The sequence below is a fragment of the Meleagris gallopavo genome, chromosome 24 (genome assembly GCF_905368555.1).
Source record: "Meleagris gallopavo chromosome 24, MGAL_WU_HG_1.1, whole genome shotgun sequence".
Classification (NCBI taxonomy): Eukaryota; Metazoa; Chordata; class Aves; order Galliformes; family Phasianidae; genus Meleagris; species Meleagris gallopavo.
The window spans coordinates 508,245-524,433 of NC_139427.1; the positions used below are offsets into that span (position 1 = coordinate 508,245).

Consider the following 16,189-nt stretch of genomic DNA (forward strand, 5'->3'; position numbering starts at 1 on the left):
AGAAAAAGATAAATGTATTTAAATTTGGGACAACTGAGTGGAAACTACAGCCCTGCCCCAACAGAACCCTGAGCACAGAGTAGGATGCTGCCACAATCAACACATTTGATGGCTTAGCTACTCCTCACCAGAAAAGCAGCAAAGGGACTTCAGCCTGCACCGCAGCCCTGTAGCAGGCAGGTAACAATAGGCTGCACATTAATTGCTGGCAGTATCACTGTGGTCTGAAGTGTGGTTGCCATTCCGCAAATATTAACCACCTAAGTGCAGTTGTAAGTGATCTGGCAGTATCAAAGCCTTCAAGACAGACCCTAGGGAAGGGTTTGGTTCAGAATTTAAGGGCTGAACAGCTGCACAGGTTGTACTGGGAAGCGAGGGAGAGCACTAGAACGAAGCAGCTGCTTTCCTCTAACCGTACATGATGGAGGAGGGCAGGATTGCCTTAACAGCCACCCACCCTGTCTGGCAAGCTCTCCGGGCTAAGGCCCAGAAATAACACCACAGAACCTAGCAAGAGGGGTAATACTCAACGTGCAGCAAGAAGGATGAGTAATTTCAAAACGCCTGTAAGTAGAGAAAAGGGATGGGAAGAAAGATAAAAAGCAACCTGACAAGATGTATTCTATGCATACTTTTATTAATAAAATATAAGATTTACAGCATATGTCAATGGACAGTGTTTTTAGAGAAGTATCTAGTTGGATAGCATGACACCAAAGTCAGTAGCTGGTTTTGTTGAGGACAGGTTAAACCTCAAGCGACATGCCAGAGATCACCGCTACTGCTGAAAGCAAAAGTATTTCCCAAGACTAGCCTTAAAATTCCTGAAACCCAACAAGCACAGCTGAGGTCCAAGAGGCAGTTCTGCTTGAGTGTAGTATTGCTAGAAGGCTGCACTTCCATCTACGAGAAACCTACGTGTTCAGTTCTGTCTGTGCAGCTTTTCATGTATTCAGTGCATCATTCAGGATATACAGACACACAAGTAAAAGCAGCAATCTTGCTCTCGCAAACCTCAATACTCCCAAAATAACAATTAAACCTTCTATGCGAAAACGGAGATGAATTTTTACCAGCTCTGTTGCTGAAGCAGTGCCTGATTTTCTCTTTGCTCTCGTGATAAGGTAACAAACAAATGTTGGGCCTGATCCCGTGAAACACCTCTATGGACGACAACCAACATGTTTCTTCAACTGCTAGCAAGTATTATTCACCCACTGGAAAACAGCTGCTGTTCCTGGGGCTGTTATTCTTTGTTAAAAAGAAAACAAAAAAAACAAGGCTAACAGGTGGAATATGGTAAAATCCTTACAAAGGCTCATGGTCAGGCATGCATGTTACAAGACAAATACTGTATTTAAGAGAACCAGATCTAATATTACAATCTTTACATTTTCAAACCTCTGCACAAGGACTTAAACTAAAGTATGGTTGCAAGTGCAGTCTTGTTAACAATCTCTAACTCAGCCATAATTTTACAGCAGAAACAGTATCTTAGTTGATCAAATAATAGAGGCATTATCATAACCACCTATAACTAAGCCATAGAAAAATTTAAATCTAGGTAACTGAAAAGTGAAAGTCCTCCAAGTCAAGGTGAGTTCACTACGACTTTAAGCTTCATTCTGAACACCTCCCTGAAGGAAGAGTAAACCTAAAAGCACAATTAGCAAAAATATCTGGAGGTAAAAACTCATGAGCCTTATAAAGCATCAGTATCTAGTTCATCTTTGGATAAGCCTTATTTGCTGAAGAGTTTAAATCTCTCAAATAGCTATGAACACTTATTTCATGCAGCTTCTGTACTCCACATATTTTCTGATCATTGCACCATTTAACATTTCTGTAAGTGCAATAACATTGCAAAGCCAAAAGCCAGAAGAAACACTTGCATGGTAAAACTACATTTCCACTCAGTTACTGATAGCAATAAAATACAGAAAATAGAGCATCTCAGAATGCAGTGTAGTAGTTATCTATGTCATCACTTGTTATTTTGAACTACATAACATCATACTGCTAGACAAGAATTCAAACAACTCGTTAAAAAACCACAGGGGACTTTGTACTCTAAACAAGGCATTAAAGGTATTGTATCCTAAAACAAGGCATTAAAGAAACCAGGGTGAAACGAAACATTAAAAGTGAGTCCCGTAGTGTAGATTTTAAACCTGCAAATTCTATTCCTGTTCCAGCTTAAGCAATAGTTTAAGAAAAAAGAGCTTTTAAGGATACTGGAACAGTACCTGGTCTGTTCAGATAATGGCAAATCTGACAGGAGTTCATGATTTTGAAATGAAAGTGGTCAACACATCCTAAGGCTGGTATTATTGTCATTCATGAATGAATGCAGATACTTGTGAAATCCCTCCCTCTCTTCATTCCCATTAAAAATAATTAATACTGGTTAAAATCATTACAAAAAACATCATTTTATTTTCATGCATCTAAGGTAAAACACAGAGTATTTGTATAAAGAGGTAGATTAAAAAAAGAAAACAGATTCTCCATTCTTTGTCACTTTTATTCAGTAGTTTTTTTTTTTTTCTCCTTATTTTCTCTCTTTTTTTTTTGGTGCCAGACACGGCAAGGAGTGATTACAGTCAACTGTTTATTAAAACATTTGTTGCAACACAGACCCCCTTTACCACTGACCCCAAACGGACCCATCTCATGTGCTTTATTTTGTGTTTTTTGTTTTTTTTCCTCTATACACCACCACCAGGGCGAGGTGGAGGGGGATGAAAGGGAAAGGGGGAGTCCAGGAAGCCAGAAGGAGGAATGCTACAAGCCACAGCAAGAATGAGCTGTATTTAATAAAAAAAGGGGCCACAAATGATACAGTAATGAGGTTACACAATTAAATCCCATAGCATGATTGAAGGCTTTCCCTGTGTTTGACGTCATCACAATGGAAGGCATAAAAAGTGGAGTAAACCGATGTTGATACAGTCCAATCTAGTCCATTAGGCAAGATGGTGCAAGTAGTCATTTAAATTAAAAAGTGCCCTATCCTCACCTAAATGGCTAGCAGACATGGAGAGCTCAGCGACACATCAGCAGAGCTTTCTCCATGTAGCTATAAAAGTGTGTTGTCATATGGCACATTTTAAACACTGGAAAGGGGTGCCATAATGGACCTCTCATTCTCTTTCGTTTACAGGTACAAATGCTAGATTCAACTATTTCAACTATGCAGGAAGTGGACTCTTCAGTTAGGAATGCCAACCCTAATTCATTTTGTCTTGAAATATATACAAGTTGTTTGTAGTAGCTACAGCAATGATGTTTTCCTTAGGATGCCAGGCCGTGTGTAGAATCTTCTTGTTGAAGTCTAAGCTGTCAACACTAATTTCATCCTTCTTTCTCTTACCACTCGCACACACTTTGCGTGGCTTCAGAACCGTGCGGGGTTTGTTGTTTTCCCGCGACGCCTCTAAGGTGATGTCACGTTTTGTGTTTCTGTCAAACATTCTGAAGAAGTTGTTGTAAGATCCTGTCATGACAATGCTGCAGAGAAGGTGGACAGAAGGAAAGGTTCAATTGAACATCATTCCAATTCTACATCTGTTTAACTAAGGCCATTCCAATAATCCAGCGCTACGGGTCAGCTAATTAAAAGCTAACACACATATGTTACAGTCTCTTTATCTCAAGTACGTGGACAGTAATTACAAGAATAGCACCCAACCCAGTCCAGGAATAAAAGCAAATACATTTGAGGCTTCAGGCTGTCTGCCTGTTTCGATAACAACTTGGAAAAGCCTTACATGCATACAGAGGAGCATTCAACTTACCTGTCTGATCCATTCCAGCAGCATTCAAATTTGTCAAAAATGCAATCGTTTTCATACAGTGAACAAAGTTTACTTCTGAGGTATTCATGCACCTGCGAAAGAGTTAAAACAATCAACACTGAGCATGACAAGCCTGTAAAATAACCTCTAGAACAGTGTCTGGCAAACCTGGCTGCTTCCTAGAAGTCCTGTTTTGGTGACCCATCACCTTCCTACAGATGATGAAAAGGATCCCTTCAAAAGTTTTCTTATAAGATAGCTTGGAAATTCAGCAAGTGTCAGTGCTAGCTGAAAACCTGTTCTACAAAGCAGAGGTTTTACCTCCATGTACTCCAGGAGGTAACAGGACACTATGAAATCAACTGAAGACTAAAAGAGACGAGCTATCTCACAGCTGGAAATTTCCCTTCCTGCATTTCCACTGTATAAGAGGAAGACTTTCACACCAAAACACAGTTTGAGGTTCTGCCATCAGCCTGCAAACAGCAAAGTCCTTTAGCACGTGTGGAACCCACTCACCTCACTGACGCTCTGTCTGGCCAGTCACTTACAGACACATCTAACAGCTGCATCAGGACTAGTAGTAAGACCATCAAGTGTCCACCAGTGTTTCAACCAAATACCTGGTATGTTTCCACAGGTCTGTTCTCCATATTTAAATCCCAGATCTTCACTGACAGATAATCTCTAGTCATCATGTAACGACCACTATGGCTAAATTTGACATCAGATATGGAAGAGATGATTTCAGAGAAAAACGATCTGTTGCTAGGATCTTCTGGTTCTTCAAACACTGCAAGGAAATAAAGCAGGCATTTCAAGAGGTAAGCTTCTCTCTCTCCCAGAATGCACTCAAATTAGGTGTTTTTTTTTTTTTTAAGCACACCACGTTGGACTATAATACCTTATGAAACTCTTTCAAAGGTTTCATCTCACTGCCATATTTTGGAAACTCTCTGAAATGCTTTATTGCCATTGCAAATCGAGGTTAACTTCTAAATAAGCCAACTGTCTGGTAGTATTTGAAGGCTTCATTCACAACGTGAGATTTCTGGATTCAGGTGCAGAACAAACAATTCTGCAGCTCCAATACTCATCAAGTCTACGGAGGTCATTCCTAGCCCTGCTGTCTGGGCAGACTCCCACCTTAAGCTGCTTTTTATTCACGACTTTAATTCTACCAAATAGGAAATCTAATTTTAAGACTCATTTAGATTTTTGGTTTTAGATCTACTGAACATACTACAGCAACTACAGCAACCCCATCTAAAGATGCGTCACACACGATTTACTACTCAGTATTTTAACACTATTCACTGCTTAGCAGTTTAATACGTGCTTACTGAGTGCTCAGTTTCACCTAGCAGCACGATACCAGAGTCCACAAACGATGAACACCACAGGCCAGAACTTACATTTCGAATGCCTGTCACAGAGTGCTGATGCTCTCATATCACAGAGACGAATCGTTCCTTTACTGCTGCTGTATACAAACGTATTACAGCTGTTTGGGTGGAACTCCGCAGCTGTTATCACCTCCGTCAGCTCCTCCATGTTGGCAGGCTTAATATCTACAATATCTAAACCATTTTGTTAAGGAATTTCCTCCAGTTTCCACAACATATTTTCTAGTTTAAAGGTATTCAACAATTCATCAAAACACATCTGAAATAGCCAAGCAGAATTAACACAAGCCAACAAAAATACAAAAGGAAGACTGTGCTTGAAATCTGGAAGCAGAGCAACGCTTCAAAGCCAAAGCCATGCTACACAAACACTTCTCATGAAATAGAAAAGCTTTTTTTATACATATGCCATACAAAACAATGCAAAAAAGATACTAAAACTTCTGTCTGTAATTTCTAGGTGCCACAAATTAATCCGCAGGTCATCTGCAGACAGGTACGTTTCATAATCACTATTAATGGAGATGGAATTGATGTGGTACGTGTGAGCATTGGCAAATATTCTTCGTGGACTAGCTTCAACCATGAGGTCCATGGGCCTAAATACTGGCACCTGCAAAACACACAGCAATGCAAGTTCGAATCGTAAACGTACTATAGACATTAGCACAGTCCTGCAATACACCAAGGCTCGTTAAGTTATCTAAGTAAATATCCCTGCAAAACAGCAGGCACAGAAAAAGAGTTCCAGCAGACAACACCCAGAGCATCACAGAAAATGTGAACGCAGCTGAGGGAGTGAGTCCCCATCACAAGGCTCACATGAGCTCAGGAAAGAGAGCACCTCTCCAATGCGTGTTCGCCTGCCCTCAGATGGAAACAGTGATGGCCAGTCCATGGAGGAAACCACTCACCCGTAGTGTTGTAACTGTAGTAGGATCCCTATACCGCCCATCCTCTTCCTTTAAGTTATAGCCCTCTGGTCTTTTGTCCCTTTCACTGATTTTCCATAACTTTATTGTTTTATCTGGAATAAAACAGCCACAGTTGCAAATCAAGGCTCTAGCAACGACACCAGCCTTCACGGCTGACGCTCTTTAACACAAAGCCTTCAAACAAGACAAAAATACTTGGAGATAAGGAACTCATTTAGATATAAATTTTGCTTCATCTCAAAATTACGCAAAGAAAAAAAAGACAGGATAAGAAGCATTAAAAAGACCTCCTCCACAGTTTGTTCTTTTAAGAAAGTTAGAGCAAGTTTTTTTTGCTTGTTATGAATGACTAATGGAAGAACTCACACAGTTCACACACCAACAGCCCGCCCATGCAACAACAGGTCATGCAGAATTAATATTAAGTCATCACTTACCGTTTGTAGACAATAAAAATTGAGCAGCATTTTTCTGGGGTAACCACCTAATTTTGTTGATCTTCTCTTCAATTTCTAAACTTTTCAAGTAGTCAAACTCTGGTTCATGGCTTTGAAAGGTACTGTAAACATTGTATTCTCCCCTACTGTGAGACTGGGTTTTGTTCTAAAAAGAGAATTAAATGATCAAGATAGGTATGCAATGTACAGAATGCTTTGCAAGGCTGCAGAGAGAAGCCAGAACTAGATATTTAGGCAGCAGCACACAGGCCCACTGCTAATTAACACAAAAGCTGGATGAGATTTCTACACTCCACCACTGCCCACATCAGATTTGCTGCAAGGATCCTTTGGTGTAAAGTTCACCTTATTTTAACAAGCCTGCAGATCAGACTAAAGAAGGATCATCTCTACTGCAAGAGCTTCAGTTTTCATTGGATTAAAGACAAGAAGTCTACCACTCCCTCATCACTAGTTTTCCCACCTTTTGTTTACGGAGGAGATTTTCCTCACGAGAAACACAGCACCTGGAAGGCAAATCCATCCAGCGCCACATTCAGCTTGTTTGGCACCACAGCATTCCTACATCTCACCTCTCCAAGCAGCTCTGCTATTCTGATGAACAACGTCCACACTCCCTGAAGAGTTTTCAACTGTTTTAAGAAGTTTTTCCTCCCTCCTCATTCTGAAGGAAAAAAAAACCAACAAAACCTCTCTCATGAATCCATCTTTGCTAGTCCCAGTCCCAGCTGCAGCTGCCTGCTAAGGATGGAGGGACTGCTTGGGGCACTGAGAGGTCGCCAAACTTGAAAAAAAATCCCTCATCTTTCTAAAAGCTGTGTTTCAGACAGGGGCCTTCTAGCTCTAATACTGCGCTGCAGGAATGGAACCCAACATTTCCTCCAGTGCGTGACAGAACTGGAATCCTTCCTGTTCCACCCCTTTCAAGAGGCTGCACCATCAGATGCCTTTCCTCTGAGATGTTCTTGACTACAGACTTCATTTCCCTGTGCATCTCATGTCCACCCGTTCATTCAGTCCCTTAACATGGCACAAAAATGCTTCTCCATAAGATCCCAGCTAGTCCACATTTGTCATATTCCTTGCAGTGTTGTTTCACTTCACACCCCTACCTAAAATGGTTGGCAGGAATTCTTATTTTTTCCAGTATGCTTATGGGGGGAGAAGAAAAAAATGGCAAAAATGCCTCAGAAGTAGGACTTGGCACTAGAATATTGTACCACACCTATCAATTACACTGGCCTTCCACCCTAGAGAAGAGAAGAAACTTTGTTCCAAGTTTCAGTTATACCTAACGAATGAAGCAGGGTCACTGCATTCAATGGGCAACTTCTAAAGTCAACCTACTGAGCTTTAGGAGATGCTGGCCACAATTCAGTGACCTTTTCTTCCATCCCACACTTACCACACTGATTTACTCTCAGACATACTTGCGTTAAAACTCTACAGAACTAGAACATGTAGGATCAGCAATACATGAAATCCATCCTTGGGATTTAAAAGCAAAATTTAAACCAACAGATCGTCTCATGGCACTCTTAAAAATCAAAACAAGAAGGTGTTGGCCCAAGTGCCTTATGTGAAATTCCAATTTTGGCAACTGCAGGCTGCCTACGCGAATTCCGCCTTCAGTTTCAATGAGATTCAGCATTCATTTCCTGCCTCTGAGTTATGTAAAGTCGCTTGCTTCACTACAAGAAGGGCTGCCACGTTCCAGCCCAGAGATGGCAGCAGCTCAGCAGTGGGCGAAGTTGCACAAGGCTGAGAAACTCAAGAGCTTGTGCTTCCAGGGGCTGCCTTCCTGTATGCATGGCTCGTAATGCAGTCTGGTGAGAGCTGCTGCTTAAATCCAACCAAAAGACATAAAGCCACAGTCTTGTGGGCAGTCTTAGACACAACTTGCCCTGGCCAGTCAGCTAATAAATTAGCCTCAGTGTACCTTCAAGTAAAAGAATCTGTGAAGTACACGAGCAAACTGAAACCCCACGAGTTTATGCCTGCCTGCAAAGCAGTGGATAAGGAAACCACGTGCCACATTCGTCACGAGCTCTGGCCAAAGCTTAGAGGTTGGTCAGCCAGGAGGGCCCCACTAGATGGCACCAAGTGACCAACGAGATTTATTCGCAAGTCACTGCGCTCCAACCGCCTGCATACCTGCAGCAGAGAGCAACTCACGCTGGGGAACTGGGGCTTTAAACTGTAATTGCATGAAACAACGATGAAAGAAGTACCAGCACGGATGGCAGAGTGCCTTTCTCCAAGCGCCGCCTTCTCTTCCCCTTCAGTAAATTCTCATCAGGTCGACTTCTACCTATGGACTTCAAATCAAACACTTCATCTCAGCTTTCCCACTTTTAAGATAAGAGTGGGGACCCTTCCCTGGCATCACAGGAGTTGTCAGTAGAACTCCAAAAGAACAAGTATAAAATGGAAACAAACCCTTACTTCTGCAGTGTGAAGCAGTTAGGTTACAGCTCTTACGGCTCCCTGCACCACAAGAGCTTTTGCTTGGTTGATTCTGTGTTGGGGTGTTGTTGGCTTTTTTGTTTTCATCTCCCACCCATTTGTTTTCGATTCTCCTTAAAATGTCATCTGTCACATACAAGACATAACTAGATGGATTCCGTTTTTAGCAGGTTTTTTTCATCTCTGATTTTAGTATTGCTCAGCTGCGCACTGCGTAAACTTGGCAACACGAGATCTTGCTTCAAGCCTGCATCCTAACACTTCCACACTAAAATAATAAGTAGAGGAAAAATATTTAGTCATCTCTCTTAATAAAAGCAGATTGCTTTGTCAGGTAGGCTAATAACAAACCTTATTATTGCTCCCATGCAAATACTGACTGCTTATTTGAACACTAACTTCCAGTATCAGAGTGATGCCAGAGATTTAGTGAGCTGTTTTCTCTGAAGATCAGATAATAACAAATAGATTTTGCATTACTTTGCTGAGAAATAGAAGCATGTCTGTGCTGGACACTACTTTCTAACTCAGGCCTTGGAGAAACAGAGTGCTTGTGCAGGAACATTGGCAAGTACACGTGTGAAGAAACAAGCTCACACTCTAAAAGAGGAGATGGAGGAGTTCTGTACCTGATGCAGAGATGGGGAGCATCAGAGAAAGCGTATCTCACAGGGGGACAAAAAGCTGTACTCAGTATATTTACAGCTCAAAAACAGAAGTAAATGCACTGAGTGCAGCAACCCATACTGTTTATATTCAGAAAGAATAATGCAGACCCACCCACAAACACCTTCTGAGGGGAGAACATCTGTTAAGTACTGGCGTTTATAAGATCAACTAGGAGTCAAACTAAAGCCTGCTTTCCTTCCATGTTTCCCATGGCTGTACTTTAAGTCATACACGAAACACTACCAACAAACACCGTTCTGCATCAAAGAGAGCAGCTGGTCAGTTCAACAGCCAGCTTCAGATGTGAACAGAATTACTGCAGACACAGGAAAAAATACCTCCAGTTCCACAGCAGCACGAGGGATGCAGCCAAACAGTTTTAAAGGAAAACTCCCTCTGGCACAAAGACTTGCATGAGATACACTTTAACTGCACGAAATCCTAGGTCTTGGTAAGAAATGAGTGTTGACAGAACCTTCAAATATTTTACCTGATTGATATCAAAGCAGAAAAGGACATCTTAGGCCACAGCTACAAATACATTTAAGGGCAATTTTTATTTCCCCAACTACAGTGAAATCTGAAATAATCGCAGCCAAGCAGCGCTCTGTAAGGCGATGAATTTCAGCCTCCCTGGGGTCTTCACGTGTCCTCCCCTTCCTTTTTAACAGTGTCTACACTACAGCTGAAGGCCACACTCTTAAAATTCAACTCATTGCTAACACTGTCTCAGCTTTCAGTAATTCCTTTAAATTTCATCATCGTTTATTACACAAACACACGCTGCCCACGAGGCAGCTATAAAAGCACACACCTTTCCTTTAAAAGAGCGAATGGGAACAGAGGTAAACGTGACATCTACTTTAATTAAGCACTCACCTCCTGCTCCTGTTGAAAGATGACGACTCGCCCTCCTTTGTCTCCTGTTGCTAACAGCTCTCCAGAATGGTTAAATTCTACCGTAGAAATTATATCCGCTGCGTAGGAAAACAAAGCCCACAGGTTAATCACACCTCTGCGCCCAAGCGGTGAAGAAAGCTGTGATGATAGGTAAAAAAACAACAGCAGTCTACGTGAATAAAGCAACTGAGGTACGAAATACAACGAGGAGCTCCTTGGAACGCACAGAAGCTGTTTGGAGAAGTTCTGCATTTGAAACCAGATCAGTGAGAGTTCAGGATTTGTGTAGTTACTTCTCAGAACTGTTTTTCTGTTAGGAAAGTAACTAAGCATAGAAACAGATTTTCAGTACTGCAACACCAGTGAGAATCTGTAGCAATACCTGTCTTGCTACATCTCCTCCACTCTCATCAAGGCAGGGGACAGGAGCAGCACCCATCTGACAGCACGGCTGCCTTGCTGGGAGCACGGAAAAGCTGCCAGGGTGGGGACAGTCAGACCTGGGCATGTAAGGAATGCAAGGATGTGGGACAAACAGCCAGAGCAGGATCCAAGTTTAACACAATGACTCAAAAACCCGAATACCTCTTCTGGATGAGCAAGCTTTACATTACCACCTGTTTTTACACAGAGTGCTAAAATTAAATGGCAGATATACAGAGACAAAAGAAGTCGTATCTAACACTGAATTCATCCTATTTGTGAGGCAAAAAGACAGAAGGGTTAAGGACAACCTCCCAGCTCTCAAACACACCCACACCCCGCAGTGTCTTCTGATGCCAGAATCAGAACCCAGGCCATCTTCTGAACAACATCAGACTGCCATTGCACTGCACTATAACAAATCCAGCTTTCTGCAGAAGGAAGTACCCAGGGTTTTTTACACGTGCAATTCAGGCTGCTGCACATCCATGCCAGTCCGTGGCAGACAGCAATGCGCCCATCTTCCCCACTGCTCAGTTCCTTCATTCTGTGTCTTAGAGTTAAAAAATGAAGTCCAGTATCTGCTCTACAAACTGCAAGCTGCTGCTAAACATCAGCTCACAGCTCTTAAGGCAGCACGTTGAGGAAGTGAAACACGTAAGGTTTTCCTCTTATTTAATAACAAAATGAGACTTACATCATTCTCCGGCTGCCTTAAACACACGGGCGGTGGCCTCTGAGGACATCAGCAATCTGCTCTTTAATAACTGCATTACACAGCAGCTCCAAGCACCCTGTGCATCTGTCTGGGAGCTGCACAACAAACACAGCCCAGACAAGCAGGCCAAACCCCGCTGCAAAATCCTCCAAGGTAAAAGATGCAGAGTCAGAAGCCTGGCACGAAGCTCAGCTGTGTTTGCTAACATACAGCAGTGCCACATCACAAAGCACGAACAGGAGCCCATCTTCACTGCCACAACTACGTGGCATTGCTGCAACAAACAGGCTGAACTTTCTGATCTGAGCGCACACCAGGAGGCACGCTGTTTTTGCCTACTGCCACCTGGGCCATTTATTCACACACCTGTGAACAAGAAGCGATTTCTCATGTCTGTAAGACTTGAGACTGCACAGCACTTAAATGAAGATGTGCCATTCAGTTCTACCTTTCACATCTGGGCAGTAAGCAGAAAAGTGCAAACCAACCTAATTTTGACTATAGCACACAATGCAAACCTCCTTGCTGTGATCCTCTGACAGGAGGAGACCTTAAGGGAGCCATCAATTACATCAGGAAAAATAACTCCTCTTAATACAGACGAGTCTACAAACTGTGACCATTCTGAAAAGCATTCAGAAACAACACTGCCAGTCTTCAAACTGATAATCCAGCACTTTATCATCAGATTTAAGTATGCACATGGAAGGAGAACAAAAACTGTCTTTGAAATCTAGCATACACGTCTAAGAACATTCTCACCACATTCTTTTTTGATGTAATTTACCAGAAAGTTTTGCAAGGTCAAAAGCCTGAAGTTTGAAAGCCTTACAATCTATACAAGAACAGTCTGGAAGTTCAAATGCACCTTTAGCATTTATTTTAAGACCATCCAGCCTTGAGATCAGCAATCTGCAAGTCGGTGCAACTCCTGCTGTCTGCAGGCTCACAAACCTCCAGCAGCAAACTTCCAATGCTCGCATCCCCTGCCCTCCAAAAGCAGAGTGCTGACATGACTCCCGTCATCAGCTCTACGCAAAAGGTATTTGCAAGTACATGGACCAAATGTAGCATTTAGTTCAGAAAAAACGCATTCCTTTTATCAGCAATTGCAAGAGGAAAAGTAGTTTTCTAAGCTCAAGATACATCTACAGAATTCCATGTGCCTTTACTGTAAGCCTGGGCTGCTCCTTCTCCAAGGACACAACAAACGTGCCAAGGAAGGAGGCAGAAGGCTGCCTTACAGCAGCCCCACAGCAGGGCTCAGATGCACATTTATCCAAAGTCAGCGCTGAAGAGCAAAGCGACCAATCATGCATTTTAAATCCAGTAACTCACCATTAGGACTGTCGTATTGCCATACCTTGCTCAAAGACAGACATCAAGGCACTGGTGTTGAACTGGGTGGATTTAACAGTGTTTGAGAATTGACAGGGGAAGCATTTCATCTTCCGCAGCGCACCGATTCGCCTGTGTATTTTCATCTGTATTAACACTCTTGTTGCCAGACAAAATCGATGTTATCCCTTGTTTTTCCAACAGCAACTGTAATTCCCATGAATTACGTGTAGGGCTGATTTCAGTCTTTCGATGCTGCAACGGGCAGAGCAGGAACAGAGCACTGCCTGCCCCCTGCCTCCTCCCTGCTGCGATGCTGTTTCTGTTGCTGTCTCTAGGTGGGAGTCGCGCAAACACAGGGCTGCTCACTGCCCAGGAGCTCTGACACGATCCCTACACCAACAGCTCTAAGGGGAAACAGCCCAGGGAGCAGAGGCATTGGTGCCCTGCACTGCTAACACCAATAGCTTTTGGAAAGAGACGTTCCACGTCCACTGCTGCTGTCACCCGAACGCCTCCCCTTCAAACACCAGACTGTCAGAGAGAAGAAACCACCACACCCTTATCTGATAACCACAGCCCCACACTGTGCAGCTCCTCAGCACCCCATGCTAAGAGACGTCCATGAAGTTACCAGTACGTCCGCAGTGCCCAAACGCTGAGGGATGTTTCTCCTCCCCCCAGGCATCCTAAGACATCTCTGACACCAGGATGAAGGACGACAACTTTGACTGCTGCAATTTCGGAATGCTACAGCACAGCATCAAGCACACAGGACGAAGACATCTCTCTACCAAGACCAAAAAGCAGGACAGAAAAGTATATTTACCCTACAGTGCTCCTCCAAATCTGTACTGAGTTTATTTGCTTGGGTAATGCAGGACAGACAGCTCAGGGCTTACCACAGAGCTTAACTGCAACTTTGCATGGATGAACACAGCTGTCATCTGGCTCCCCTTCACACTCCTGGTATCACTGTAGACCATTAAATACTTCAAAATAATGGCTTTCATTCATATGAAAGCAGAGGAAGAATATGCACGACCCAAAGCCCATTTATGTGCCATGGCACATACACAGCCAATAGAAAATGCTGTGCAACGCTGACTGAAATGCTACAGACCCCAGATAGAAGCACTGTGCAGGTCAATTCCTGCTTCCAAGAAGCAAACCACACTACTGCCAAACTCAGCCAGCAAACTAAGCATGTTACAGAAGTGTAAGAAGGTCCTGGTCCGTCACCTGGCATCACACAGCAGCAGGACAGAGTCTGCTTTCTCAGGAGTGCTCAAAGCCTGGTGTTCTTCCCTGATGCAGCACCTACAAGCTGATTTCTCACAGCTGCTTCCAAAGTTACTTTTCTTCTGCACATCACCTTTATTTTTACAGCCAGCTCTAAGCTTTTTATGTATGGCATCAGTGATGCATCTTCACTTGAAGTGCTCCAATAAACTTGTTGCCTCAGGAGGAGTGGCTTCACAGGTTTTCCTTCAGAGATGCGGAGACAAGAACCTGAAGCTCTCCAGCTTGGCTGGAACCAAAGGAACCTGAACAAGGTGTTTGTGGGAGAACCAGAGAAGACATTCATCTCCAAGCTCTAGTAATGGTTAAATTAAGTGTTCACAACTCACTGTGCCAGAGGGAGCCATGCCAGAAGCCCCCAAGCAGTTCTTAGCAGCAGCAGACACCTCTTGCTACATTAGTCTTGAGAAGAAAACAGCCACTCAATACAAGCCTGATTTGTTCCCTAGAGTTCAGAATTTTTACCCAATATTTGTTACACCAACTTCTGCTATTCTGGGCAACTCACCTTACAAGAAAGTGACAGGAATGAACGCCCAGTGCTGTAACACATGAATTCAGGGGCAGCTGCATTACACTGGGACCGGGTAAATACAAGCAGATAAAAAGGCCCAAAAACCGACTAAAATAAGGCCACATGGGACAAGAACAGAACTGAAATCCTGCACGGTATCAGAAGGTGGGAGCCAAGGTCGCCTTCATCTCAAGCCAGAAAGTCCTCTTGTCTTAAAAATGTTTTCAAGTGGGACCAACAGCACAATGATTACCAAGGCACAAACCCTGCAACTGTTAGGAAATGCTCCCTTCTGTGACTGTTTTGTTACCGCATTTCATTCTGCTAGTAGATGTATCTGCAGCTTGAAGCACACAAGTTGCATCTGTGTCATAAGCATCTCACGAATGTTGCTCTGCTCGCAGCCCCTCACGTGCCAACGCTGAACCACTTCTGAAGAGCCAGAAGAGAAACTGCTCAGTCTGGGTTTGAGAAGTAAAAGGTCCTTAAACTCCCAAATAACTCGACTCCAAGACCCAGCGCAGAAAGGGAGGGCTGTCAGACACAATTCGGACGATTTGAAAACTGAAGCTTATGAAAGATGACCGGTTTAAATGAAAATAGGCAGAACACGTCGTTCTAAAATTGGTGAAGAAACGTATCTGGCATCAGAAATGCTGCTGCTTCCCTCCGCTTTAAAGGAGAGCAATGTTTGCAATCAGCAGGGACCAAAAACGCTCTCACACTTCAGGGGCTCTCCGTGCTTTTCAACGAAGGGATCTGAATGCTGAATGAGAATCACAGGTTCAAAACTATCAGCAATTTTTTTTTTTGGCTGACGTTTTTCCACTGTTGACAAGGCAATGAAACAGCTTCATCAATTCAAACAGGCAAAAGATATTTTAACCCAATGATTCGGTTTCCAGAAAGCCCATTGTGAGCCTGAAAAACAATTCTGTATAAAAATTTGTTTCCAATAATAGAATAAAAGCTATTTTATTAGTACAGAAGAGGCTATCTATTTTAATGTACCATGAACTTATAAACTCTGCTTGTAGAACATGCTTGGTAGGCAAAACGTGTCACCTACTCTCCAGCAGCAAGTCAATCACAGCAGCCAACAAAGAGCCTCTTTATTCCAGCAGACCTGGAAGGTTTCTGTGCAAGTTTTTGGAATCACGTTGATCTGCTGCCCCAGCAGCCAGCAGTAAATCGGGGTGTTTACACAAGTGGAGCGATATCCTGATGTGTCCAAGTACTGAACAAAGAATTGTAGTATTGAAA

At 43.0% G+C, this 16,189-nt stretch overlaps 1 protein-coding gene across 3 annotated transcripts in view; it reads right to left on the reverse strand.

Moving 5' to 3' along the window:
• Nucleotides 1-618: 618 nt before the first annotated feature.
• PPP2R2A (protein phosphatase 2 regulatory subunit Balpha) overlaps nt 619-16,189 on the reverse strand; it is a 35,052-nt gene continuing 19,481 nt past the window's right edge. For all 3 annotated transcript variants that reach the window (XM_085242760.1, XM_085242759.1, XM_010723093.4), the window contains 8 exons: nt 10,611-10,708; nt 6,576-6,741; nt 6,118-6,230; nt 5,639-5,816; nt 5,213-5,377; nt 4,421-4,590; nt 3,798-3,889; nt 619-3,510 (listed from right to left, as the gene is read on the reverse strand). In XM_085242760.1, coding sequence (XP_085098886.1) covers nt 3,231-3,510; nt 3,798-3,889; nt 4,421-4,590; nt 5,213-5,377; nt 5,639-5,816; nt 6,118-6,230; nt 6,576-6,741; nt 10,611-10,708 — 1,262 coding nt within the window. In that variant the 3' untranslated portion in view covers nt 619-3,230. The remainder of the gene's footprint in view (nt 3,511-3,797; nt 3,890-4,420; nt 4,591-5,212; nt 5,378-5,638; nt 5,817-6,117; nt 6,231-6,575; nt 6,742-10,610; nt 10,709-16,189) is intronic.